At 40.1% G+C, this 26,139-nt stretch overlaps 1 protein-coding gene across 3 annotated transcripts; it reads right to left on the reverse strand.

The window, feature by feature from the left end:
- Positions 1-154: 154 nt before the first annotated feature.
- CDC42EP3 (CDC42 effector protein 3) lies at positions 155-26,109 on the reverse strand. 3 transcript variants are annotated; one of them, XM_085541229.1, is made up of 3 exons: positions 25,978-26,109; positions 24,883-24,966; positions 155-2,254 (listed from the first exon to the last, which is right to left on the reverse strand). In XM_085541229.1, the coding sequence occupies exon 3, from the start codon at positions 1,966-1,968 to the stop codon at positions 1,207-1,209; it is 762 nt and encodes a 253-aa protein (XP_085397355.1). In that variant the 5' UTR covers positions 1,969-2,254; positions 24,883-24,966; positions 25,978-26,109; the 3' UTR covers positions 155-1,206. The 3 variants fall into 3 exon arrangements, with proteins under 3 accessions (XP_085397355.1, XP_015713263.1, XP_015713265.1); XM_015857777.3 differs by lacking the exon at positions 24,883-24,966; XM_015857779.3 differs by lacking the exons at positions 24,883-24,966; positions 25,978-26,109 and adding an exon at positions 10,493-10,726.
- Positions 26,110-26,139: the final 30 nt, after the last annotated feature.

Raw genomic sequence — 26,139 nt, forward strand, 5'->3', positions numbered from 1 at the left:
TAGATTAGGTTGGAGATGTCAAATTAATGGAGACAGTTGAACTGATCTGCCCCTCACTCCTGTATTTTCACAACTCTACCGCAGTCTGTTTTAATACGGCAGAACACAAAGTTTTTTATTTTTGTGAGGCTATGTACTGAATCACAAAGACACAGTAATTTAATTTGTTTTATTGTATTGCACAAGATATCTATGCAATCCATGTAGATACTGTATTAAAGGATCCATGTTTCCCAGAACATTGCCTGTTGCAGCACACATCACAAGCGTTGTGAATAACCAGTGCCTTCTTGAAAAATCAAAGTTTTCAGTTGCAAGTTTAAGCATGTGTGGCAATAAATGAAGGAAAAAAAAAAAAAAGCAAGGAGTATCAATACATATTTGTTTTCAAACACACAAATATACAATTTTCAGAAGAGCACCAATAATGTCAAGCAATTTTTTATGAGATACTGTATGTGTAGGCTCCACATTAAAAAGCCAAGATACACACAAAAATATATTTCAACTTCTAAAATAATTTAACCATCCTATTTTGCATGTGTCACCTGTTTACAACACATCATTTCATATACAACATCAGGCCCAAAGCCTCAAACTGTGAAGATTCGTGCATACTCAGAACAGTTGACACTCTGAAGCTGAAAAAGCCTTCAACTGTTTACATCTGGATACAGAGCAGTATAAGACTGCAGAAATAGTTACTGAGAAGGTATAACAGAAATGGTACTACAGGAAATGAAGAAAAACACAACCAAGACCCCAAGCACAAGGTTCTTGAAAGAGGCCTACATGTAAAGTGATGTTGCAATAATTTATAACAGTGAATAACTAACACCAATCTCCTTTCTGACACTTTCAGAGTCTCATATATTCAGAAGCCTGTTGAAGTGAACTAACCAAATGCCATGATCAGTATCATCCTCAAATTCTGTTTCTTAAGTTCCTGATCATTATACTGGTACTTAAAAACATTTTATATTTGCTGAAAACTGTTATTAAAATTTACCTTCCTGTTATGAGAATTTAGTGTCATAAAAATTATGAAAAACAATAGGTAAAAAAATAGTACTTTATGAATATTTTTAGAAAACCCGTCAAACAGCTGCACATACAGCTGATTTTTAAGTGTCTCTTCTCTTCAACTGCATTTCTGTTTATTTTTGTTTAAGTGAATCACTTATAAGAAAGCAAGGAGTACCAGCTCTAAGATTTATTCTTGTCCATTACATTGAGGACCTCATCCAAAAGTGAAGGTCCCAAGTCAAGCTGTAATGAGAGAAGAGAGCCTGCAAGATCTGAAAGGGATTCTTCTGACTTTGTCTTGGTTAGTTCACACGAAAGTCGGCTATCTTCAATCAAATCAACTGTTTGCCAATCAGTGCATCGTTCAGAAAAGCTGGATGAGTTACTGTCTCTACCATTAATAAAATGTGATGAAGAACCATTTTGCTCCCACACGTCATCCTTGTATGTTTCTCCATTCTCCATCTGTTTACTTTTCTCCTGCAGCTTTTCTTCAATTACTGGCTCACAGCTAACCCGTGGGTTTCTTGATGACCTGATGGATTCTTGCCTTGAATTAAACGTCACTGGTGACAATAAGGGCAACATAAGGGCTTGAGAACCCCCAATGGCAGGAAGGGAAATAGCATTTTTGAGCACTGGTGATGGAGTTTCTGTAAACATGGATTCAGAAGTGCTGTTTGCCCTTAAGAATTCACTGTGGCCACCAGATTGGCTAACTCTAGTTTCTCCTTCATTTCCAGGCAATAATTCATAGTTTCCCTGCAAAAAGGAGATGTCCCCAAAAACATCATGTTGTCCCTCTTTTCCAATATGTATGGTGTGGCGAAAATCTCCAAGTGGCGGACTGATCATATCAGGAGACAAGATATCCCTTAGTTTGAATTTCTTCCCCTTCTTATTGTTAGCAGCTTTCAAGTAGATGGGTGTCTTGGCTGGCATCTTGCTTCTAGATTCTAGCGGGAGAGTTGTTTAAAAAAAAAAAGAAAAGAAAAAAGAAAAAAAATGAAGAAAAACAAGTAGTCTCTTACAAAGCCAGTTCTTCTCAGGAGACCTTCAGTATGGCCTGTGTTACATCATCATCTTGTACCAATCTTGTACATCAAGACCCCTTCTTCTGAGGCAGGGAACTTCAGGGTATGCGAATGTCTTCTGCAGGAGGACTCTGCAAGACGGAGCTTCAGGCCAGTTAGCAACCAAATGTCCTACTTCGAGAGCTTGAGAAGACCTGCATGGGATACAAAATCAGGTTATCGTTAATTTTTCATGGTTCATTCAGTCCTGTTTTCACACACAAACACAAAAATTAGCAGTGGTACTGACAGTTCCAGTCTGCAGATTAACATTATGATGTTTCTTCCCTTCATTAGGCAGGATAAAAGGGTTTCAGATTAACAACAGCTAGCTAACCTTTCTCTGACTTTATAACTTGTTTTGAAGTCAGAGTTTCTTAGACACGGTTGCTGAGCACAGTTCATTTGGAAAACATCACTATCTGAATCCTTCTTCTCATTCTGGCATTCAGAATGTTGGCCTTCAAGTGCAAATGCAGAAACTGATTTATAACATTCAACAATATCAAGCTTTTGGTAGACCCAGGAAGACTAACAAAGTCACTCAAACAATTTTATTTTTTTAAATGGGAGTAGATCACCTTGGATTTGAGAACTTTTGATATCCTCGTTTACTATTGGAACAAACCATCACAAAAAGCTTTTCTGATAAATACACTTATTTCAAAGGATACTTTATAGGCATCTGGTGAAAGTATTGGTCCACGTCCTCAGTTACAAATATCTAAACATGTTTTAGAAGGGATTGATTCTTGTGACCGCAGTCTTTAGACTACAGGAATTCTACACAGCAATTAGTTTTAGATGGTAGCTCATGAGTTATGTAGGCCACAAGGCTATGGTAACTCAGAACTGCTCTGTACAACTAAATCATTTTAAAATAAAGTTTTCCTACTAGAATCTTGTCTCTGAAAAGTCAGATGAAGCTGTCCAGAAGGGTTAACAAGCTATTGGGTCCACCAGTTATTGGAAAAAATACTCGTTACTGATGTTTTAATGGTGTGGTTCTTTGCTCAGGAACCATGAAAGGATACTGTGAGAATCTCAGAATAAAAGCATTTTTATCCCGGGCATCTTTGTACACTTCCCAATTCAGTCCAGGGAGAAGAGCATTACAGGCTATTCCTCACTAAAATTCTCAGCCTTAAATCTCTTACACTGTTCATTTCCATCCTAATTCTGTGAAGTAGCTTGCAGTTTTTTTCCATAGAAACATGTCTCTCTGTGCAATTCATGAAGAGAAGCCATCCATATTCTTACTTCATTTCACGCACACCCCAGCAGAGATATTCCTTCATCAAATTAAGCCCAGCAAGAATCATCAGTTCTAAAGCTTTGTATTGGCAATAAAGCCAGATGGCCAAGAAGTATTTAAGCATTTTCACAAATCCTCTAACCTGAGTAATTAGTTCCTCCAGTGGGGTGCTTAACTGTGCATCACAAGGAGAGCTGGGAATCTTGCCAGGTTAGCATTTTGCTTTTTGATTTCCACAAAATATCTACTGCACTTCAGACATTGCTGAAAATCACTCTGCACAGAGGTACAACAGATATAAACAGAAAACACTGTCATACAAAATAAGCCCAATGTTCTACAAATGCTGAGAACATCTGATACTTTTAAGCTCAAAATACAATTGCTTGCAATCCTGCACAGCTTCCCTCTAAACAAACAAACAAAAAGCGAATTCATTACGATCTACAGAATACTAGGAGATTCCCATTACATAACAAAACTCCATCTACCTAACTCCATTTTGCATCTTGCAGTCTATAAAGTCCTAAATAAGATCTCTGCTTGTGCCACACATCACAGCACAAAACAGATTACTCAAATCACTCCATTTCAGATTTAAAAAATGACATAAATTAATAAAATAAAATCACCACACTGTTTCATGCCTCACCTTACCCTGGTTATTACTCTACCCTTGCAGCCAATTTAGGAACACAACATCCTCAACTCTACAGAGATTGTATGTGGTTGAAAGCGAAGCCTAGTGGTTGCTAGTTTCAAAGTGAAAGACCAATTCTATATTTTATTCAAATCATAGGTCAGAGGGAAAAAAATGCAAACACACAAAAATCTGAAACAGAGCAAATTTAAGGATGTCCAAATAGCTGTTAGTTCTTGCACTACAAGAAAGTCCAGTAAGGGGCAGTGTAAAACCACAGTACCTCAGAGGATGCTGCAAGAGACTTCAGTGCCAGGAATTATAATCCCTCCCTACACAGCAGCCTCTGCACTTGGGAAGGCCCTGCCTTCCATATGGTCAGTGCAAAAAAGATTTTGCATACGAAGACAGCATTCAAAATTATACACTTACTGAAAGCATCATTAGCTCTGCTGGAAAAAAAAGAAGCTAACTTTGCTGCAAATTTCATGAGCCATTCCATTGAAAATCCTGAGATTATAATTTGTAGACAAAAGATCAGGGCTCTGTATTAAACAGAGGGTCTGTCTTTCAACATACAGTATAACCCAGACATCAGAGCAACTGCCTTTCTGCCTATTTACCCTCCTTGTCACCCACTGCTCAAAGAACTGACTTTAAGCCTCTCTGACCATATGAAATACATAATCAATCTGGAAATAGTCATTTATCTTAAAATACTGTTTTTAATCCTATTTACTTTGTAATTAAATAAGGAAAAACCTCTATCAGTATATAAAGTGGATTTCATTTATTTATTTATTTTTAAGTAGTCTTTGGTAAGAAAAGAATAAAAATGTGACTTTGGTAATTGAAGAAAGGTACAAAAAGAGCAAACTCCCACCCCAACTCTTGCAGAACTAAAAGAACAATTGACAAAATTTCCACAAGAAGCTTTACTTACTCCCCACATCCAGCAAAATTTCATGAAATTACCAGTATATACTGCTTAAAGGAAACAACACACAATAGTCTCAATATCAGGCTACACTGCAAAATTCACTTTGTCTTAAAATCAGACCCTTTTCTGATCTAGCTGTTTTCAGAGAATCAAAGAATGGCTTGGGTTGGAATGGATCTCAAGGATCATCAAGTTCCAACCTCCCTGCTCCAGGCAGAATTGCCAGCTGCTAGATCAAGAACAAGATCAAGTTGCCCAGGGCCCTGTTCAACCTGGCCTTGAACACCTCCAGGGATGGGGCATCCACAATCTCTCTGGACAACCTATTCCAGCACCTCACCGCCCATTCATGGGAGAGGTGCTCCAGCCTTCTGATCATCTTCATGGCCCTCCTCTGGACCCTCTCCACAGGCTCAACATCCCTCATGTACTGTGGGACCCTGACTTAGACGCAGGACTCCAGATAGGGTCTCAAGAAGGCAGAGCAGAGGGAGACAATTTCCTCTTTTACACTGCTGGCCACCCCCCTTCTAACACAACCCAGGACACAGCTGGCCTCCAGGCTGCAAGAACACACTACTGGCTCATGCTGAGCTCTTCATCGACAAGCACCCTTAAGTCCTTCTCAGCAAGGCTTCTCTCAAGGAGTTCATCTCCCAGCCTATACACACATCTGGGATTACCTCCACCCAAGTGAAAAACCTTGTACCTTGCTTCGTTGAACCTCATTAGGTTAACATGGGCCCACTTTTTGAGTTTATCAAGGTGCCTCCAGATGGCATCCCTTCCTTCTGCTGTATCAACTACACCACTCAGCTTGGTGTCATCAACAAACTTTCTGAGGGAGCATTCAATCCCATCATCTATGTCGTCGATAAAGATGTTGAAGACTGCCAGTCCCAGGACACCGATTGTCACTGGCCTCCACCTGGACACCAGTGAAGTTGTGCTGGCTGTTTTAGAAGAGCCTTTTTTGATAAATTTCATTTCAGTAACTAAATGACCACTCAACCAAACTGAAAAGCAGAATGAGAAGTTATCAGAAAACCAAATGCATAACCAAAAATCTACGGTCTTAGACTGACAGCCTACAGTAGAAGGCTTCACTTAGGAGAAAAATCTGAGAGAATTTTTCTACCAGTTTAGGAGATGTCTGGATCTCCTTCTTTGAACAAGATCTGAGCATGAGCTAACATGGAAATTTCAGCCCAGTGAAAATTAGAGTTTTAGTTTGGCTGTAACTCCAGCTCATTTTCATTCCTGTCACTTCACACTCTCGTGTAAGTGTTTTGCTTGGTAACTAAGGCCAATATTTTCAGAGGCACTTTTCAAATTGCCTTGTGAATGTTCTGGTCCACTCAGCAACTACCTTCCCGGCAGCCTGAATTTTTCAATGGGTGCCTCAGTCTATTCCACAGGCTATCAGCAAGTATCTTGACATCTAAGCTTACAAATTAGGGTCCTCATGCGAAAATTTATTTGTGCACAAATCCCAAAAGGGACCCTGCCTAGGTCCTTAGGCAGGGTCCTAGGTGAATAAACGATAGAAATAAAATCCTGTTTCCACAGAGCAGGACAAGAAGCAGGGTTTTCTGGGAAACCCATTTCCAAAGCGTCATAAACAAACAAACAAAAAAAAAGCAGGAATTATCACATAGAGCAAGTCACCAGGAAAAAAAAAAAGACAATATGTACATTATTTACATAACCAAGTGAAAAGACAATAATACAGCAAAAGACAGAGATAAGCTATGCAGTAAGCTGGTGAAACTTCTCTATCTAATGAAATCTCTGCATGCATAGCCCTCTGAGGCTTTAAGAGGTTCATTCTGGAACTTAGCTACCAGTAGTTCTCACCAGCACAAACTGTTGAGACCTGCCTCGTCCATGTTGATACTTCCAATATGCCTGAAACTACATCAGTACAAACAGTGTTTTCATAATAGAGGCTTGAAGTCATACAGCTACAGTTCCTGAATGTGGGTAAAACTTACTAGCAGAACAAATAACTAAGATATAAGAAAATCAGCAGATGGTGCACAACAGAGCTTACCTCTCACATTCCTGTGGATGTAGGTGTCTATCAACTGGCAGCCTCTGCAAATGAGGCCACAACTCCATCTACTTCTAGATCAATTCATTAGTGAACCTTTGCTTATACAGCCACTAATTTCTGAGTAAGCATAACTAAAACAGGTAGTAACACTTCCTCTACAGATTGTTGATCTAAGTTTACTTGGTTTCTAAGAGGCTGGGCCTCTGAATTCATCTGTATTAAAATCAACCACCCTGATTGGATTAACATCCCTTACCCTTTTGTTGCTCCCTTCTTCAAAGAACTTGCACCCTTCTGATTAAAGCTACAGATTTAATTACTCTATAAAAGCAATCAGGCTAATCACACTTCAGGGCAACTAATCTCCAACTGTATTCACCCTAGTTTCCTATTTTATCCTATTTTTACATATGCCTTTTAGAAAATGAAGGGAAAACACACACACAAAACCCACTAAAAACTAAACAACAAACAACAAGAACAATAAGCAGAAAAATCCAAGTTCTTCCCAAACTTACAGAAACACAAGTCAAGAGGGACCCTACAGTACACTTCATTCATTCATGTCTCCATTTTCCTTCAGAGGTCCAAGCAGCCTGCTAATCCCTGATGTTCGTTTTCTTTCCACTTACGAGTCCTTGCATGTGCAGACTGCCCACAGTAATTAACTCTGCATAGGCTAGTCTTCAGGGAAAAGGTACCCTAAACACAGTTTTTGTGTTTGTTTGTTTTCTTAACACATATTCTGAAATTCATCCTTCTTCTACATGTAGTAAACAACACAAACATCCCAATCTCTCAACACAAAACATGCTTTCTGGAACTTAGATCACTTCCCAACAATCTCTTTTCCTGGTCCTCCTCCCTCTCATTCATCTTTCTTTAAATATGCCCCAAAGTAGACAATCTTCAAACTGAGATCTCATTTTCTCTCTTAACAGTGTATCTGCATTTTTCTTTTAGTATCATAACGTAGCTGGGTTATGTTTAGTATGTGGTCTACTAAAGACCTATCCTCTTCAGTGAAGAACAGTTGCCTAGCCAGTTATTCTACATCTTCTTCATGACTACGGCCTCCGCAGAAAAGCCTTCCAACTCACTGCATTGCATTCTATTAATTGCAGACACTTTAAATTGTGAGGATAATTTTAAATTTTAATCTGAGCCTCTTCACTATGTGGGTTTATCACCATCTGCAGATATAATAAGCATACATTTCAATCATTCATAAAAACATCATGTCACAACAGAGATGACAATAGCCCTAGAATTCCTCCTGCTATGTCTTTCCAGATTAACAGAGGTTAAAAACTCCAAGTTACTACTACTTGAAATCGTTTGAATTTTGAAACAATTTTGTGCTTGGAGGTAACTAAAAGGAGCGAGTAAGGAAACGTGAATATACTCCATAATATATAAAATACATTGCACAGACAGAGGCAGACTCAATACAGTGTCTTTTCCTCCAGGTATCTTCCATTTGTCCAGCACCCCCCAGCCCCACACATGTCTATGAATGGAAAGAACCCAAATTCCTGAAATTATTTTCAGTTGTTGACTGCCTTAAATTTTGACAACCTTTCCCTGTATAATATCTTGTCAAATGGATCAAGCTAGAGTAAATCATATTAACAAGGAAACTCCTCCAACTATAAACCATTAAAGTACGGGTGCATTATACTGAAATAAATCCAACCTAATTATAAATAATTAGAGGATAAAATTAACTGTGAAAACAAACAGCTGTACCAGCACAGTGAGAAGGGGCTGCTGAAGTCACCTAATTTGGGGCTGTTCTCTAATTTGAGTAACTGGCCTCAGTCGCTGGTTATTTTGTTGTTCTATATCACTGTGTGAGATTACAAAGGCCTTTTATCAACCAGCAACCTTCACCCCTGTTAAGGTACTTGAATATTAACCAAGCCATTTCTCAGTAGTCTTTTTTGATCGAAGTGAACAGGGGGAATTCCTCATGTGGTGATGTTGGGGGAGTAATTTTAGGCCTTCAAATATTGCTTTCTCTCCTTTGAACCCTCTCCAATTTTCCAACAGCCTTTTCAGAGCAGATCAGAATTAGTGACAACGTTCTCATACAGCATACACTCCCCAGCAGCATACACAAAGAAATAAAATCACTTCTTCTTTTCCATCATTCCTCCTCACTTATAAACAAGATCAAATTTCTGTGTCTATCTTTACCATCTTACAACGGGAATTTTCCAGTATTTACAAGCTCTTTGATAGTAGTACTGCAACACAAACCCTTTAAGATTTCTTCTGCTGATATAACAAAAAACAGTTCTCTAAGCAGAACAAATTCTATTAGCAAAGTTAGCTATTTGTTACCACAGTCACTTGTAGCTCCAGTGTGAGTTACCCCATCCATTTTTTTCAGGATGAGATAAGCACATATTCATCTAATCAACAAATCTGGCCAGCTCAGCCAATGGTAGCACTTATTCTATACAATTTGTCCAGTAAGATTCTGTTCTTTAGGAAAAAAAAACAAGGCTTTGTGAGCTATATAATTTTATTTGCAGAAAGAAAAGAAGAAAACACCATAAACCCCAGTGTTGTATAAGGCTCTTGGATGATTTCAAATGAAATACATTCCTCTCTGATGCCAGTGTCCTCCTGACATTTATTCTACCATTCTCAATGTGTTTAATATGTTCTTTGTTGACACTACAGAGAACTAATGTTTTAAAAAATTTGGCTGTTGTGCTTTTGATGACTCATTAAAATGTTTTTTAAAGTACACACTAGAAAAGTACCCAGCAGGCTTTGGCCACAGCCTTCTAGGTTTAAAAACTTTGCATCTCTTCTGGAATAATAGAAACCTCTTGTCTTTTCTTCCGTAGAGACAGACATGTAATGAGCTCACTGGATTCTACTGGTCTGTTCCACAGACTGAAGCAGGTCTCTATTATATTCTTCTTAGCTTTGCTAGCTGGTACATTCATACACATGGATTTAATAAGATAATAGTTCAATTACAGTACTGGCTTTCAAAAATTGGGCGACCACGCCAATTTAGACATAGGTACATGTCTGTACAAAGTACTAAGTTCTAGCATCTTAACTCATGCAGTCTTTGAAAGTGGGACTATGTTATATCAGCCAGGCTGTACACTGAAGCATGATCACCTTTCCTCCTACAAAGCCAGAGCATCAGATGAACAAACAGACAGGGATCATAAACTCACAGGCCACAAGATGAAGAGGCTTAAACATCTTGACCACGAGTTCCCTTTGCACCAAAAAAAAAATTGGTGAAAAGGAATACAAAAAACCCACACCTCCAGAACCCAAGCCCACATGCCACCTAAAAGATTGGATAACCACTCTGGCTGGAATTTCATCAGCAAAGAGAGAAGGACGGTTTAGTCTTCAGACAGAGAAAGTCCCTGATGCACAAGACATGTTCACCTGAGTGCTGTTATTGCCATACAGAAGAATGAGAAGGGGCAGGAGTGCCCCTTTGTAATTCTGAGCATCTTACCTACATAACTTTCTCCTTTAACACAGAGGGTGCAGTTCTCCAGCCAAGCTCAGCTCTCAAAGCTGGTTTAAGTTTCCGCCCTTGTTTCCTCTCTGTTTATTCCCAGATCCGCTCTGCAGTTCCTTGTACTCTCAGCATGCAGGCAGACCTACAAGCCACGCTGCAAACTGGGCACAGCAGCAGTTCTCCCCACTGACTCAGTTTACAGTAAAGGCTTATAAACAGCTGCAGTGTGACTGCTGGTAACACTTCCAGAGAGAGTTCAAGCCCAATATAACTTGCTGTCAAAGACATTCTCCTCCCACCATCCGTGTGCACACACTTGACCCCTTATAAGCCAGTTCAGCTCATTGAACTGGGTGAAAACTAACTAGGAAAGGGGTTTAAGATCACCTGGCTAGGAGTGGGGCTGCTACTTGCAGCTGCAGCAAGTCATTTGAGCAGCTCAGAGAGCAACAGGTTCTGACAGAAGGGATGAGCAATTCTTAACCAACCCTTCTGCAAGATAAAATGTCCATGGATTTATTTTTTTTTAACTCACCTCTGATGCAAAAATGACCTGCTACTTCCACTAGTGTCTGTCTTAGGATTCCCAAAGCTGGTGTAACCTAAAAACAAAGGCCTTTTTTCCAAGACATTTTTAACAGTTTCATTATTACTATTGTTTTTTTAAAATAGATTTTAAATAGATTTCCTTAACTGCCAGCTCCTGACAAAAGGCAACCTAAAAATAAAATCATCTTATATGATCCCATTCAACCCAGCTCCAGCCCTATACCTGCCTCCCTTCCAGTTCTCAAACACTCTTCATCTCTATGGCAAATATTCTTTATCATCTCCTTGAAACACACAAGTGACAAAGGCATATTATAGTCACCAGTTCTGCTTTTATTCAATTCCTCAAGTGTTTCATTTGAAGTATTTACCATCTTAAAACAGCTGATAAATTCATTTAAACCAAACTTGAGGGCCAGAGAACCCTCTATACACAAAGGTTAATTATGAAACAGAGGTACAGAACTACAGAGGAAATTTGCTCAGGACATACTTGATGTATTAAATTGCAAAGGATGCATCCTCTGCTCTGTTGCAGTTCTGCCTTCTCCAAGGAGCAGAATGTCCATCAAGATGAGATCAAAGAGCATGGGGATGGGGTAGAAGGAAGGAAGGAAGGAAATTATTCAGTGAATTAATTACAAAAACTTTCAGTGAATTTCTTATTTAGTCCAAATCACGCCCTCCTTAAGGAATGGGGATGAAATCACAGAGCTAATAAGACTTTAAAAACTGGTCATCCATATGCAATGCAAAGTAGATCGTTTACACAAGTAAAGTGATTTTGCTTTACTGCCTTTATATGAAACATAAAGAAAAATGTGGAAATCATTTTACTACAAATTAAGCTCTACTTCTAACAAAAAAAAAAAAACAAAAAACCACTATTTGAAGGTAGATAACAGTAAGTGACAACTGAAATACACATCATATTCTGTCTCTGCTCTGCAGCATGTCAGCAACACCTGTGACTTGCCCCAGCTGATAGGGCTGCATCACGCTGGACAGCAGTTCAGCGTTCCCCATTTCCTCTTCACATCTTTTTGACAGTGCTCAGTTCTGTCAACTTGAGTTGCTCAGACTATATCAATCAGACTTTTTTTTCCTGGAATATATCAGATAGTATTGGACTACATACACTTTCTGTTCCAATAGTTGTATTTCACACACTGCTCTTAAAACCAGGCTGAGTTAAGCAAGTCTAATTTGAAAGAACTGAATATACTCAGCACTTGTACTTTCCATGTTTGGAAGCACTGCAGAGTTATACTGGCAGAATATTCAGAGTGGCACTGTGCCAGTTCAGTGCTAAAACTAGTTGGACTGATTAGCAGCTGATACTTCTTTCAAATTGTAAACTCCACGCATCTAATTAAGCTGACTGAAATACTGCTGTCCCAGGTAAGCCACCCTCTTGACACTCAGGGTTTTACAGTTCAGCCAGTAAACTGCTACTTTCCTCGCATTACCGCAGCCATATTTCCAAAGAAAAGCATGTATGTGTGACAGAGCTTGAGCCAAACAGCATATGAGATGACAGCACCAGTACACAGAGATCAGACCTTGAGCTTGCATGTGTAGGCAGTATGACAGAATAATAAAAGGGTCAGAAAAAAGATGCTGAGTCCAATGAACCCAAGCAGACCTAATGTACTGCAACTCCTGCTCTTTAGCAGCTTTTTGAGAAGGCATTTTGCACACTTTTTTGTTCTCCCTGCTCTCTGCAGGGGCTCCAGCTCAAGATTTTGCCTTGAGACTGTAAAAGAACATAAATCCCTGTGTTTAAAGGTCAATATTTCAAAGTGCTCCAAAATGCACGTTTTGTTTTTAGAAGTAATGTCAGGGGAAAGAGTATTGGCGGCAAAAGAAAACTTCTAGTAGGCAGTCACATTAGGGTAATGTAATCATGACTCACGCTCCTCACCCATTTCCTGACCAGGGTTGTGCATGATCAAAAGAACACCAGCCACAGTAATGCTGCTGCTTGTTAATGTTAGCTAGCCTGAAAGCATTGCAGGCTACCAGCAAACAAACTCATTGCAGAGTATCCTATTTAAAGCCTAGCATAAACTGACAATGACAAATGCAGTGGTGTAATACCATAGTCAACCAAAACAACAACTCCCCCTTGGTGAAAATAGCAAGTTACGACTTTTCATGATGAGTTCTCCTATCTAAATAAAATCTCACACACCTTAAAAGACCGTAAAGCCTTGGGATGCAAAGGGAGAGGAACACCCAGCCGTTTGTCTGTAAGGAATTACATGACACACAGACCTTTTGAAGAAGATCACAGTAACCTGCTCTAAAACTAACCCTTCACCAGAAAGATTGGAAAAGAGCACACAAACTGGGCCTAAGTAGCTCTCACCGTCTAAGAGACGCATTGCAAGAAGCAATCTCTGTCTCAAGGTTCAATTGCGTTCAGCAGGAGTAAAGTGTGCGCTTAATTATGCAAATTGGCGTTCATTTGTATAAAGAGCTCTTCAGCTGAAAACAAATTTCAGATCCTTCTTGGGATGTTGGTCACATTTAATTTGTTCAACACCCACATTAATGAAAAACCAAAAATTAATCAGATGCTTCACAGAAACTGGGCTAGACTTCAGGTAACGCAGATGATGACATCTGCAGTCCTCAGGGGCCAAGCAGGGGATGAGTTCACACTTCTCCCTCCCTCCTACCCTAAGGGGAGAGGCTCGCTCTGCTTTACAAGTGCCAACTAACTGCTAACTATGCTCTTCAGCAGCAGCCTCCGTGTTCCTCATGTAGCCTCCTACAAGGGATATCAAAGAGAAGAGAAAGGCTGAAGCTGACTATTAATTATATCACCCAGTGCCCATACCGTTGTCCATACAATTTACTGTGAGCAACAGGAGCACCCCACAACCAGCATACTGAAAAGACTTACATGGGATTTCTGATAGCTAAATTCCACCTGAATGAAACAACAACCTGACTTTCATTAGAGCCTCAGCTTGACTCTCACAAACAGCATTTTGCCCTCACACGACACAGAGTACTGTGCTGACCAGTAGGAGAAACCATCACACAAGGTAGAAGTTACACTTAGGTCTGCCTAAATGTACACCAGCTAACTACACTAATCCTATGCTTCATCTAGGTGCACTAATTACTTCATGGTTGAGAGAAACTAATTCTGAAACCAACCATGCACATACGAAGGCCTTTGCATGGCATTGCAACACTTGCTGCAAGACTGTTATAACTCTGCTTGGTCATCGTACATTTTATTTACACAGCTGTAACAGCACAGAAATGAGGTGCAGCAATCCCCGTGGGCATGGATGCACCTCTCCCTTGACCCAAGCCTGAGCTGTTACCACACGCTCTGAGTAGCTCCTGTACCAATTCACATACCTGGGACGGAAGACAGTGGGGTGTAGGCAGACAAATAAAAGAATGTTATTCTGAGACCTACCTTACCATGGAAAGGGCACATTTATTTGCTTAATCCTTTAATAGGTAGGTGAGATGAACTTCTGCTTTTACTGACAGTTATTTAAAAGACGTTTCTAATGGCTCTCGCAAGCTCCAGGGAGTCAAAAGTCAAGTCATGGGAGGAGTGGTATGTCATCCAGTATGGTTTACTATCCAACTGACATTTAAGGAAACGTGACATGTGGTGGAGCCCAGGACAGACACCCACAGTACTAACAACAACCTCTGCTCAAACACTGGGGAGGAAAAACAAACACCAAACCTCAGAAAATAAAAGCAATGTAAAGACAGTGAGAACCTAAGCCACAACAGGGTGTGCCCTGGTATTCCTGATGTCCTCAGTATAGGCAAGTAGAGCAGAAATTAATCTCAATTTCTTGGGCCTGAGAGTAAATAGAAATCATACCCAGGCATAATATCCTCCATTTAATACTATAATAATGCAACAAGATTGTCTTAATTTAAGGCACAGCGTGGCTCTCTCTTCTTTTATAAAAGTCTGTGCTGTTTCTTATGACAGAAATAGCCTCTGTAGAAACACAGGGAACATAGAGTCTTCAGCTATTAAAATTACTATTTAACTTTTATATGCCTGTTTCCTACTGCCTCCCCTACCACCATTGTACAGTATTTTCTACTCTATACAAACTTTTTTTTTCTTTTTTGCCAAAATCTCTGTAAACATTCACTTTTGAAGCTAAAGATGAGTAATTTCTCCATACTATGAGGGAGTACTCTTTTGCAACTTGAGTCAAAATATAGCTTTGCAGTTATTCAGAACCCATCTAACTGAATACATGGCCTTTGAGTGAATTAATAGCAACAGAATTTTCCTTGTTCAGAACTCAGTGAAGCTTTAGGGAAATGCGATTTTGTTTTATTCAAATTATCTCAAAACACAAAACATGCAAAATACAGGTTATCTACAGTAAACCAAATTTATGTATGTCCTGAAACAGAAATCCTGCCACAGGCATTGCTTTTAAGCTTTTGCCATTCCAGAAAACACCATAATCTATTCACTTAAAAGAATGAAAGTGAGAAGGTAGAGGCAATTTAGGATGCAAAGTGAAGACACTCAAACAACCATGGAAAAAAATAAAGAAATATTTACACCAGTAAAACAAAGCTCTAGATTCAACTTATTGCCAGCTTACTGTAGAACAGTTAACTTTCATTAGTATCCAAGCTCCCAGTTTAATCTCCACAGCCATGATTAGGAAAGCTCTCACCTTCCCAGGTGTTCCACACTGTCTGCAACAGGGAAGGCAGTATCAGCCAGCATGTCAACACAGGTTGAAAGGGCATTACTTCTTAAAATGAAACCACAATATTTTTGTTTCTAAAATTGAGAATAGCTGGAAATCCAGAGAAATCTTTAATCTACCTTGAATTCTGGTGGTTAAGCTTCTGGTGAGTTATATTCCAACAATATGAATTAAGAGTTGTTTTAGAACTTGACCACACCTAATAAATAAAGAAATTCCCTTCACACCTCTTGCTGTTTACTTTTCTCATGTAGGAGATACTGAAAGATTTCCTGTGTGTTTTTTCAGACACCAAAAATATTCTTCTTGGACTCTCCACTGAAAGGTTGCCGTTGGCTCCTTGTTCAGGCTTTATCCTCAGAAGAACACAGAAGTTTACCAACATAATAAACATCTCAGTTCACACACCGCATTTAGAAAGAAACAACTTCTCACCCTCAGAAGTGCAGTGAACTCCCATTTCTGTTCTTTCTGCTAACACATACCTCTACTAAGTGCAAGAAGCAACCATGAAACTCAATTAAACTTTCTGAGACATACTACTATATAACACCCACTGATAACTCTTCAGACAGCTTAAGAGTACAACCAGGTTTACTTTTTGACAACCTTAATTTCCATGTTCTCTCTCTGTTAGCAGTAACTAAATGAGTGCAATTGTTAGAGGCTGTAGCTACTTTAAATCAAATTAGAATGAGGGCTTTTGTTTCACTAAATAGATTACAAGGTACCAAAAATTATACAACTTCAATGGGACAGTTTGTACAACATCCAACAAAGGCATTTCCTCTTCTAACCAGTGGGATCTCAGAGCAGGTCAAATACAATTTCATATACACCAGCTTAATGTGCCTCACTTCACTGAAATTTTTACCTATCTGTACATAGTAAAGAGTGATGACACTCACAGTCACACTGAGGATGTTCCATATAGACGTTGTGGCATACCTTTCTACTATGAGATATGACATGTGTAGGCATTCTACTCAGCAGAAGAACTTTCAAGCTGCCTTCCCAATGGATGCTTTTAAAACCTTTGCTTTTAATTTAATTCTCCAATTGAAATGGATACTCCAAAATAACCTGCAATGGAAAGCTGAGGATCAAAAGGAGAGGAAACGAAAGGAAAAATACGATTTGCTGATACATCATCATGGCACATGAACATCAGAAAGCTGTTCAAGCTTTAAGAGTAGCCAAATTCATACATTCGAGATAAAATTTTGACTAAATCACACAGGTCACACTTTTATGATGGAAGATATGTGCTCAGAAGCAGTAGCAAGAATTCTGCAGGCCAGGACAGACAAGCAGCTGAAGCAAATCTTCTTGTGCTGAGGTCAGAAGGTTTATTGCAATCCCCCACTGCATTACAGAGCAATGACAAGGGAAAGGAAAATTCTGTTTTTGGCCATTATTATGTCTGTTCCTGGTGGCCAAAATTCCAGGAGGATGTCACTAAAGAGAAGAGCCATGACGCTAGATAATTTGCAGAAACAGACCCATGGAAAATTGAATTTGCTCAGCTACTTTGAAAACAAAATGATGAGTCGATCATGGGCTATAACTAACTCATATGGAATAAAAATATAATAAGAGAGTACATCCAGCTCCCAGCCACTGAATTATGTTATTACATATGTTTGCTAGCATGCAGCTAGAGAAAGCAAAGGAAAAAAGAAAATACATTTTCTCTGAACAATAAGAACATTTTACCAGAGCTTGTAGTGGGTTCTCTTTTTATTTATTTATTAACTTTAACAATTTTCCCCCACAAACAAACTGCTCATGGTCTAATTCAAACAATTCAGGAGTCCCACAGACACAGAACTTGGTAGCGATTCAAGAAAGGCCTACAGCTTATGATAGACACGTTCCCTACTGCCTGTTCGGGCCTTTAACATTCAAGGTATGAATAGTATTTTCCCTTGACAAAATATGTGACCTTTCTCTTAAGGATTAAATATTTTGGAAAGTAGTTGTATCTAGAAAAAGCCATACTAATTTTCTTTAGAGCCCTTTTGTCCACAAATTATGTTTTCTTGGCCATAAAGATAATTAAGAAGACTGAAAGGGTAAATTTCCTAAAAGTTATCAAAATAGAGTACTCATCAAAACTGCTGTGCTTGGAAAGTTCTGGTCTTTCAGCACTAAATAGTAAAAAACGACCAAACAAAACAAACAAAAAAATCCAGCTATGTTTGACACTGCTTCAAATCCTGCACAGAAAATTGAATAAATTATTTGCTGTCAAATTGTCACGAACAGTTTGAGTTCTACAAGCTTTAAAAGCTGTTTCTCCTCTAATGCAAGGAGAAAGGCGCCCATTTCACAACAACTTCACCTATTCAACATGAACAAGGAATAGGTAACATTTTAGAAGTACAACTTAAAAAATATATATATTCAAATCCATGACTGAGTGAATTCATTCAACGTCCAATATTAGATACCCAGTTCTGGAGAAAAGAACAACAAAAGATAAGACATGGCTTCATTTACTTTTACTCAAGAGAAACTGAGTTAAGACTTGAATTTTGACAACACACTAGAAACACCACTTATTTTCAAGCCTGATTGAAATTCATGAGTTTCACATGGGCTCATCTCTAAAGCTTTTCCAGGTCCCTCTGGGTGGCACCCCTTCCCTTCAGCGTGCTGACTGCACCACAGAGCTGCTAGAAATTCAGGAAGCCCGGTAACTACTGATGGCAACAGGAAAGAGCCATCAGCCCAAAGCTGGAAAGGACAGAATCTGTGCAGAAGAACTACGAAAGCAAAATTGGGAGACAAAGTATAATGAAAGTGGGGAAGGGATTAACTGTCATGCACAGATATGCAAAGGAGAAAGACATACAAGCAAGTCTGATACAGGAAAATCAACTAGAATTGAGCAATATGAGTTTATTCCATGTCTATTTGGGCACTGAAACTTGTTTTCTTACAATTTTTCCAGCCTTATGAAGATAAAATCTTTGTATTTTCAGAGGCTACATGAATACACTTGGAAGATTTACACTTTAATGGGCTCGCTTCTCACCAATGGCAGTGTCAAAAAACTTCCGACTTCTCTCTCATCATTAGTTGCCACTCCTGTTTCTTTCTCCTCTGTCATCAGAGTAGATCCCAATAATCGAGCTGTTATTCAACACCACAAAATACCTCACATACAATGCATATTCTTCTGCCAAAGCAGAGGCATTGTTGTAATCTCAGAGTAAAAAAAACTACGTTGCAAATTGAAGTTATCAGACAAAAATATGAAAGCTGCATGGAGCATTTGCTACTTGATTATCACTTTCATTTGGAGAAGTAACATTTCTTCTTATCTATCTCATAAATTCCTTTAGGAACTCCTACGGATTCCTAACCTACTCGGGCTCTTGCTGTTGTAACTCTTCTTCTTCAGGACCAGAAATGACTATTTTTAAGAGAACTGCTGTACAGGCCACTCTGCCATAAAACAGATGCCTTTGTTTTCTTTGCTGCTGACTTTAGTGGATCTTATCTAAAAGATTCTGGATACTGAGCTAGGTTTTCACCCTGCCTGAGGGTATGTGTAGACAAAAACAGCTGTAGAGAAAAACAAAAGGAAAAACAGCCTCCCTCCTCAACTAAAATCATACTGTGCAAGTGGCAAAGGAAGTACAGGAAGAGAGGAGCTACCATAGCAATTACTCCCTTACTCTGTCATCTATCTTGCCCCTAACAATCAATTTTCTGTGTTGTCTTCTCTGTACCACTAATTATTTCACTTATCATTGAGAAGAAACAAAGAGTAGGTGTGGTAACATTAGCAAACCGACCTATTGAGTTCAGGTTTTTTCAGAGTGACTGTTGGAATCCTCATAATTGTAGGCAAGAAGTAAGATCTGAGCAATGTATTACTATAAATCTGCACTTTTGTGGCAATGGGAGTCCTAATGACAAGCTAGGTGTCTTGTACATTATAATCGGTGCACACAGAAAACAACAGCTTACAAGAGACAACTGATCAGTTGTGGTATCTTTTGGGGCACAGAATACCATTCATTTTATAACTGTTGTAAGCATCACCTCTCCTTCCCTTTCCATCTTTTACCCTAAAACGTTTGCTTGGACTGCAGCGAAATACAATTCCATATGTCCACATAACCTCTGTGTGGACACACTGCTTCACTCTCCATATTGCCATCTGTTTTTTAAATAACCAAGCAGAAAAATGCTGCTCACAGAAAATGCAAGCAATGCCCCCAGCCACACTGCATCTTACCTTCTTATGAACTGTGGCTGTTTTTTCAAGGTCATGTGCCTGAGAGAAATGAGCAGGCAAAGGACCGGCTTAAACTTAATGAAGAGCAACAATCTCTTGCATCTGAGAAGGAACATGTGAGCTGCATCTGACACACAGGGCCATCAATAGCACTATTCTTTCTTTTCCCCATTTCACTCACCATGTAGCTCTCTCCTACTGTTTACATCTTTCCTGGGTAGGGGTAATCCCTAACATTCTTCGTAGGAGCCACGCATTCTCAAAAGAAGGGAGACAACAAATCTACATAGCCACATACCATCCTTCCAAGGAACACACACAAGTCATGCAAAAGCTGCAGAGAAGGGCCTTTGCAAGGATCACCGTGCTGGTAAGAAACAGTATGGCTGGCCTTCACAATAAACTACAAAAGGCAGGATGTGCATTTCCTTTTTCCACCACTCTCACTGTGACAATGCAGCTTTTGGCATCAGTGATGCATTTGCTTTATTTTTTACATTTACAGCAATAGTAGTCTCAAAAAAATGAGTCTTATTGATGCTTTAAAATGTCACAGAGCATGAAAATCAAAATTGATTAAGCTATAATTTGATATCTGAGCCTTAAGAAGATGGACTTAACAGATTTCTCAGGGTAATTTTTAAACAAATTGAGATTATGCTTTAGTCCCCAGAAGACAGCTTAATCAAATCCAAAAATAAGGACTGAAAAATTAACACTGATGGTCATTTCCCAACAGATTTCCTAATTAAAAACAGTGTCAGAATATCTGAACAAGGTGGTTTTCCATAACACTGGTCCATAACATGGAAGACAGAGTATTTGTACATCTCAAACAGAGGAAAGAGAAAAAGCAGAACAAAAGATTCGCCCCCAGACCCACTACAACTTGGGATAACCTTTGGCTGAGTTTCAGGTCTAATTTATCCAAATCTGATGAGTATACAGAATTAAAGCTAAATCAAAGTACACACCAAATCAGATTAACTGAGATAAAAAGGCAAAGTTTGTGGTTTCTAGAATATACTTAAAATCTTCACAAAAAAGATGCATACACATCTATACACACACAACTTAGGTCTTAACTAGAGCTGGAGATAAACATACAAGAAAGAATGAATGGAATCACTTTTTAATCACAACGGATTCAAGAACACGAGTTAAAAAGTTAGATTCAGAAAGTATTAGAATCAAAAGAAACATTAAAAAATGTTCTTCTGTCACAAGGGTTTTTTAAGGTTCTAACTTAAAGTATTGGGTTTTTTTCTAAAATGTAAAAGCTTTCTTAATGAAAAGAATCCATTAGTGTTGTTAAGCACTTCATGAAAATAAACATGGCAAAAATTAAACAGACAAGAATGTAAATGTGGGATAGAAAAAAAAGACAAAACAGCAACTTCAGCATTGTCTTCTTGTACTCACTTGGTATTAGTGTACCACTCAAGCATTAAAAAAAAAGAGGTCTACTAAATGTCTGCTATACTGGAACTGACCCAGTTATACAGCTCGAGAGAACTATGCTCTTAAAACTCAAAGAGGTGCTTTACTAGAATTGGAGGAACAGAGTCAAAGAAGGCAAAGTTAGGAAACACCAAGATTACGTTACTTGTGCAATCATTAGTTGATTCTTTCACCATCTACATTAGAACACTGTCCAGCACAACCAAAAGGGCTACGACAGAACAGGACCTTCAGCCTTAGTTCATCATTTCAGATACATCCTTTCTTTTGCTACCTCTCACCTCATCCACCCCACATTATTATCTGAGGCAAGAGGGCTTGAAAAGTAACACCTTACAATAATGTCCTTACGTATCTATCACCATATTCCTCAGCCATTTTTTCATTTAGGTGTACTCGCTTTTGCCATCACTAACAAGCTTTTCACATAGGCTTTCCGGGTTTGTTTCACTTCAGTTTGCTCATTTTATGAAAGGTTCCAATATTTTAGAGAAGGAAAAAAAACAAAAACCCAAACATTTGGAATGAAGACACAGCACCTGTTTCCTTTGTTTAAGGCACAATACAAATACTCAGATACACAAAAATTTCTACAGTGGAACAGTGAGAACCAGACTTGAAACATCTGGTATTTCAAAGGGGCAGAATATATAATAATAAATTAAAAATACACCAAGCACTACATTTTAGACTTGCCCTGCAAAGACAAGAAAGCTTTATTTTTAGAAACTTACCTAACAAATAATAAAAAATAAATAAAAATTACCTTGGAACTACATCTAGACAGCTTTGCAGAGACGTGACTAGGCAAGTCATATCTAGTTTCAGTGACCACAGCTTGTTGTCAGCACTTGTATCTCTACAGAAGTCCAGCTGCTGTTTGTACATAACTACAGAGAAGTTCGCTTGGATCATTATGAATGAACCCCAACACAGTAACTCACTGCATCACCCCATTTAATTTCTTATCTAACTTGTTCCAGGTTGACCTTTATGATGGAAATCAAAGCAGCACATCCAACCGAATGAGTTTTCTTCTACTATAAAATGAACAACATTAACACAACATTTACATTCTTAAGTTATAAGCTGTTGAACCACACAAGGTGAAGACTGAAACCCATAATGTGGCACCTTGGCACCAATGAGATACGAGTCATCACGTTTTAAAAGTATTGTGCAACTGGCGTAATTCCAAATATAACAATATTTCAAATTAAATTTGCTAACCAAACCTTCAGTAAAATAGTTTGACATAAAAAATTGTTATGGTCATGAAGACAAGTTTTTTTTCTAAGTATTTATGATTTTCGCATTTTCAGATCTTTGGGTATTAAACTGCATTACTCCAATGTGGGCATGGCCTGTACATGGCTTATCTCCCACTTCAAAAACAAAAACCACCCCCACAAAAAAAAAGAATAAAACACACTCAACAGTTCAGTGAGCTCTCAGAAGAAAAAACAGTCGATTATAAAAATCATTGATTAACTTTGCTCCTGTGCACTTAACTAGTGGCTGAATCACAGAACAAACATTTCTTCCCACACCTGACTATTCCATAAACATCAATGAAACCCAAGTGATGGTGTAAATATACCTTGTCACCTTGGCCAACACTGTCTACTTGTAATCATCTCACTTCATCTTGGCAGAGTGATTTATGAAGCTCTGCATCTTGATTTAACCCTTAAACTATGAAGAAGTTGGTTCCAGCCACTCCTACTACATTCTTCCCACTGCTGTCACCATGCTGGATCAATATCTCGGCTAAAGGAATGCTGAACACTGTAAAATACTCTATGTAAGAATTATATTCAGGAGTGTCATCCAGAACTCTCCTATTTAGCACAGCACTGGAAATAGACCTTTTGTTCAGCATGAGCATTACCTGGGCCCTTCTCACTTGTAGCACCTACTTCTGCCATCCAGCTTCACAAAAAAGCCTTCCCTGCTTGGTGGTGCTTCACATCCACTCTTGATAATCTACCCAGCGATATCCATCAGTACCACCTGCATGCTTTCACTGGCTATTAACTAAGCTGCTTTGCAGTGAGAAGTCCTTTAAAAGCAGTTCACCATCTCACACTTGTGTACCGTGCTCTTCTTATCCACATTTGGGAAAGGTACCTTTCTGTCACACACTAAAACCATCAAGGTAGACCTGCAGTCAAATAACCCCCTGTAAGCGCTGTACTGGTGGGGCTGTGTTATGCATAGCCCTCCCAGTCAGTTCCCTTGTACTGCTGGGAGGGACAGCCAGACAGCTCTTCTGAGATGGCTTCAATCTTGACAAAAGCTATTGACTCTGCTGTGATTGAGATAAGAAAAGGAAAAAAAGTAGAGAAGTGATGCTTTTTGCTTGTTTTTCCAAACTTACATTTGTGTACATTTGCAAAAATGCATATATTTGCATGCAAAAGCCAAAAGGAGCTCTACGTGACTTGGATTGGATCTACGGCAACTGTCTCTGTGAGGGTGAGGAACATGAGCACCTCTGAGCCCCAAGGATACCGCACCAGGAGAAGAAGAGAAAACCTGAAGGCAAGTTCTACATGCAGAAGGAAATTTCTTTCTAAATACCAGCACAATTCCCTCCCCTACCTTAAACTATTTCTCAAGACTTGGGCAGAGGACCAGAATTTCTTCTAGAAGGAGTCACCTGGCTTAGAAGATTATAAACCGAAGCAGCATACGTAATTACGAAAAGCTGAGAACAAGACAAGTTTTGCCACGAAACATGGCTTTCTCTGGTTACAGCAAAGCTTCTATCAGTGGCTTGGAACAGTTTGAAACACCTCTTTGAAGTCAGTGTGACAGCAGTCAAACGGCGCGGTGCAGAGCCACGCTGCCCCAGGGAACGTGTGGCTCCAGGCTGCCTGTCAGGAGATACCATCTCCTTCATTTCCAAAGGCACCAGGCCACCACCTGGCGATGCTGGCTGGCTCCACACATCACTGAAGAAGGCAGGACTACAGGGACAAGTAGTTTCAGCAGCCTGATTTTCACTCCTACAAATGTACAAGGTGCTGCTGAGACAACAAGAGTTGGGACTATCTTTCATCTAAGGAGGAGATGGGCCCCATTGTTTCCTTTGCAGATACTGCTGGCTTATGCTGAGGCCAGGAAAAAAACGACTCCTTTCAGTGTTATTCTACCGACCAGAGAACCTGCTCAGTTCCTCTCCCCTGAACGCTGTAATAAAAAACAAATGTTCAAAGCAAGGAATGCCTTGAACATAGGGATTTTTTGTTACTTTTCTGAATGCTTCTGCTGAAAAACTATTTTTAACACGGCAAAGAGCTAAAGTGAAGCTTAATGCTGACGTTCCCAAAGGCTGGACCCTTTCAGAACAAAACACTTTAAAAATAAATCCTGGCAACAGCAATCACCTGCTGATAGACGCTTTTATGTTCAGCCAGCTGCTGAGATGCCACATCTGTCACTTCTTGCTGCCAGTATCACGCTTTCCTTTTCTGTAGGGAAGGAGAAAATGCTGTTCCTGCATTGTGCTGAGCATCACGATGCCTTTTTTGGTAGCTCTGTCATTCCTCCAAACATCTGAGCTACCACATGCGGATTTCAGCATTTCTGCTGCCGCTCTCGCTCACTTTTAGATCCTCGTACCTTAAAGCATCAGTTTTCCCTGAACCACGTTACATATTTATGATCTATACATAACTGAGAATACTGCTCAGTGTATAAGCAATTTCACTCCTGGGCACTCAATCCGCCTCCTGCATCCAGATGCTTCTCAAAGGAAAAGATCCGGATCGCGTTCCTTTCATTAAGCATTTCATAATAAGCCCTCTTCCTATTTTTAAAGCATAACAACAGTCTATGGTGACGCAAGTCCTAAATTAATTGCTTCCTCTACTTCACTCTTTTTTTACGTTTCCATCGAGGACGCAAAGAGCCCCTCTCCTCAATCTGCCGCCCACTGCTCTCCACCGGCGGCCGAACCCCGCACCGCCCCGCACCTCCCGGCCGGGACTCTTTGTCTGCGGGCAGCGGGAGCCGCTCCCGACCGCCGCTCAGGTGCACACGGACGGACGGATGGACGGATGGACGGATGGAGGGATGGACGGATGGAGGGATGGAGGGATGAAGGGATGGAGGGATGGACGGATTGACGGATGGAGGGCCGGGGGGATGCGCGGGTTTACCCCGCACAAAACGCAGACGCGGTGCGGGGCTGCGCCTACGACACAGGACGGGAAATAGGGACCGGCGAAACCCGCAGCAGAGACAATGTAAACCCATTATCGGGGGACGAACGTAAGCTCTGAATTACGGCGATGCAGAAACACCCCCAGCCATCAGGCAGAACTACACCCCAACACGAGGATTCATCGATAAATGCCTCCGAAACGCTTCCCCTCCCTCTCTCCCTCCCGGCTCGCTGCGGGGCCGCCGCCGCCCGCAGTGGAGGCCACCCCTGTTCGGAGCTCCGCACCGGCAGCCACCCTCCCCACTCCCCCACTCACGGCTCTGCCGGCTGCTGCCGCCGCTCCTCGCTCCTCGCCGCGGAGACGGGCGGGCAGAGGGGCCGCCCCTCCGTGACCGGCACCTGCGAGCGCCCGTCAGCGCGGCCGGGCGGCGGCGGATCCCCGAGTCCCGGGGGCGCGGCGTGGGGAGCCGCGGGAGGC

The sequence above is a fragment of the Coturnix japonica genome, chromosome 3, assembly GCF_054131305.1.
Source record: "Coturnix japonica strain WE chromosome 3, WE-NBRP24, whole genome shotgun sequence".
Classification (NCBI taxonomy): Eukaryota; Metazoa; Chordata; class Aves; order Galliformes; family Phasianidae; genus Coturnix; species Coturnix japonica.

What these genes read in the sequence shown, in the direction of transcription:
- CDC42EP3 (XM_015857777.3), bottom strand. Translation starts at nt 1,968, where the DNA reads ATGCCAGCCAAGACACCCATCTACTTGAAAGCTGCTAACAATAAGAAG.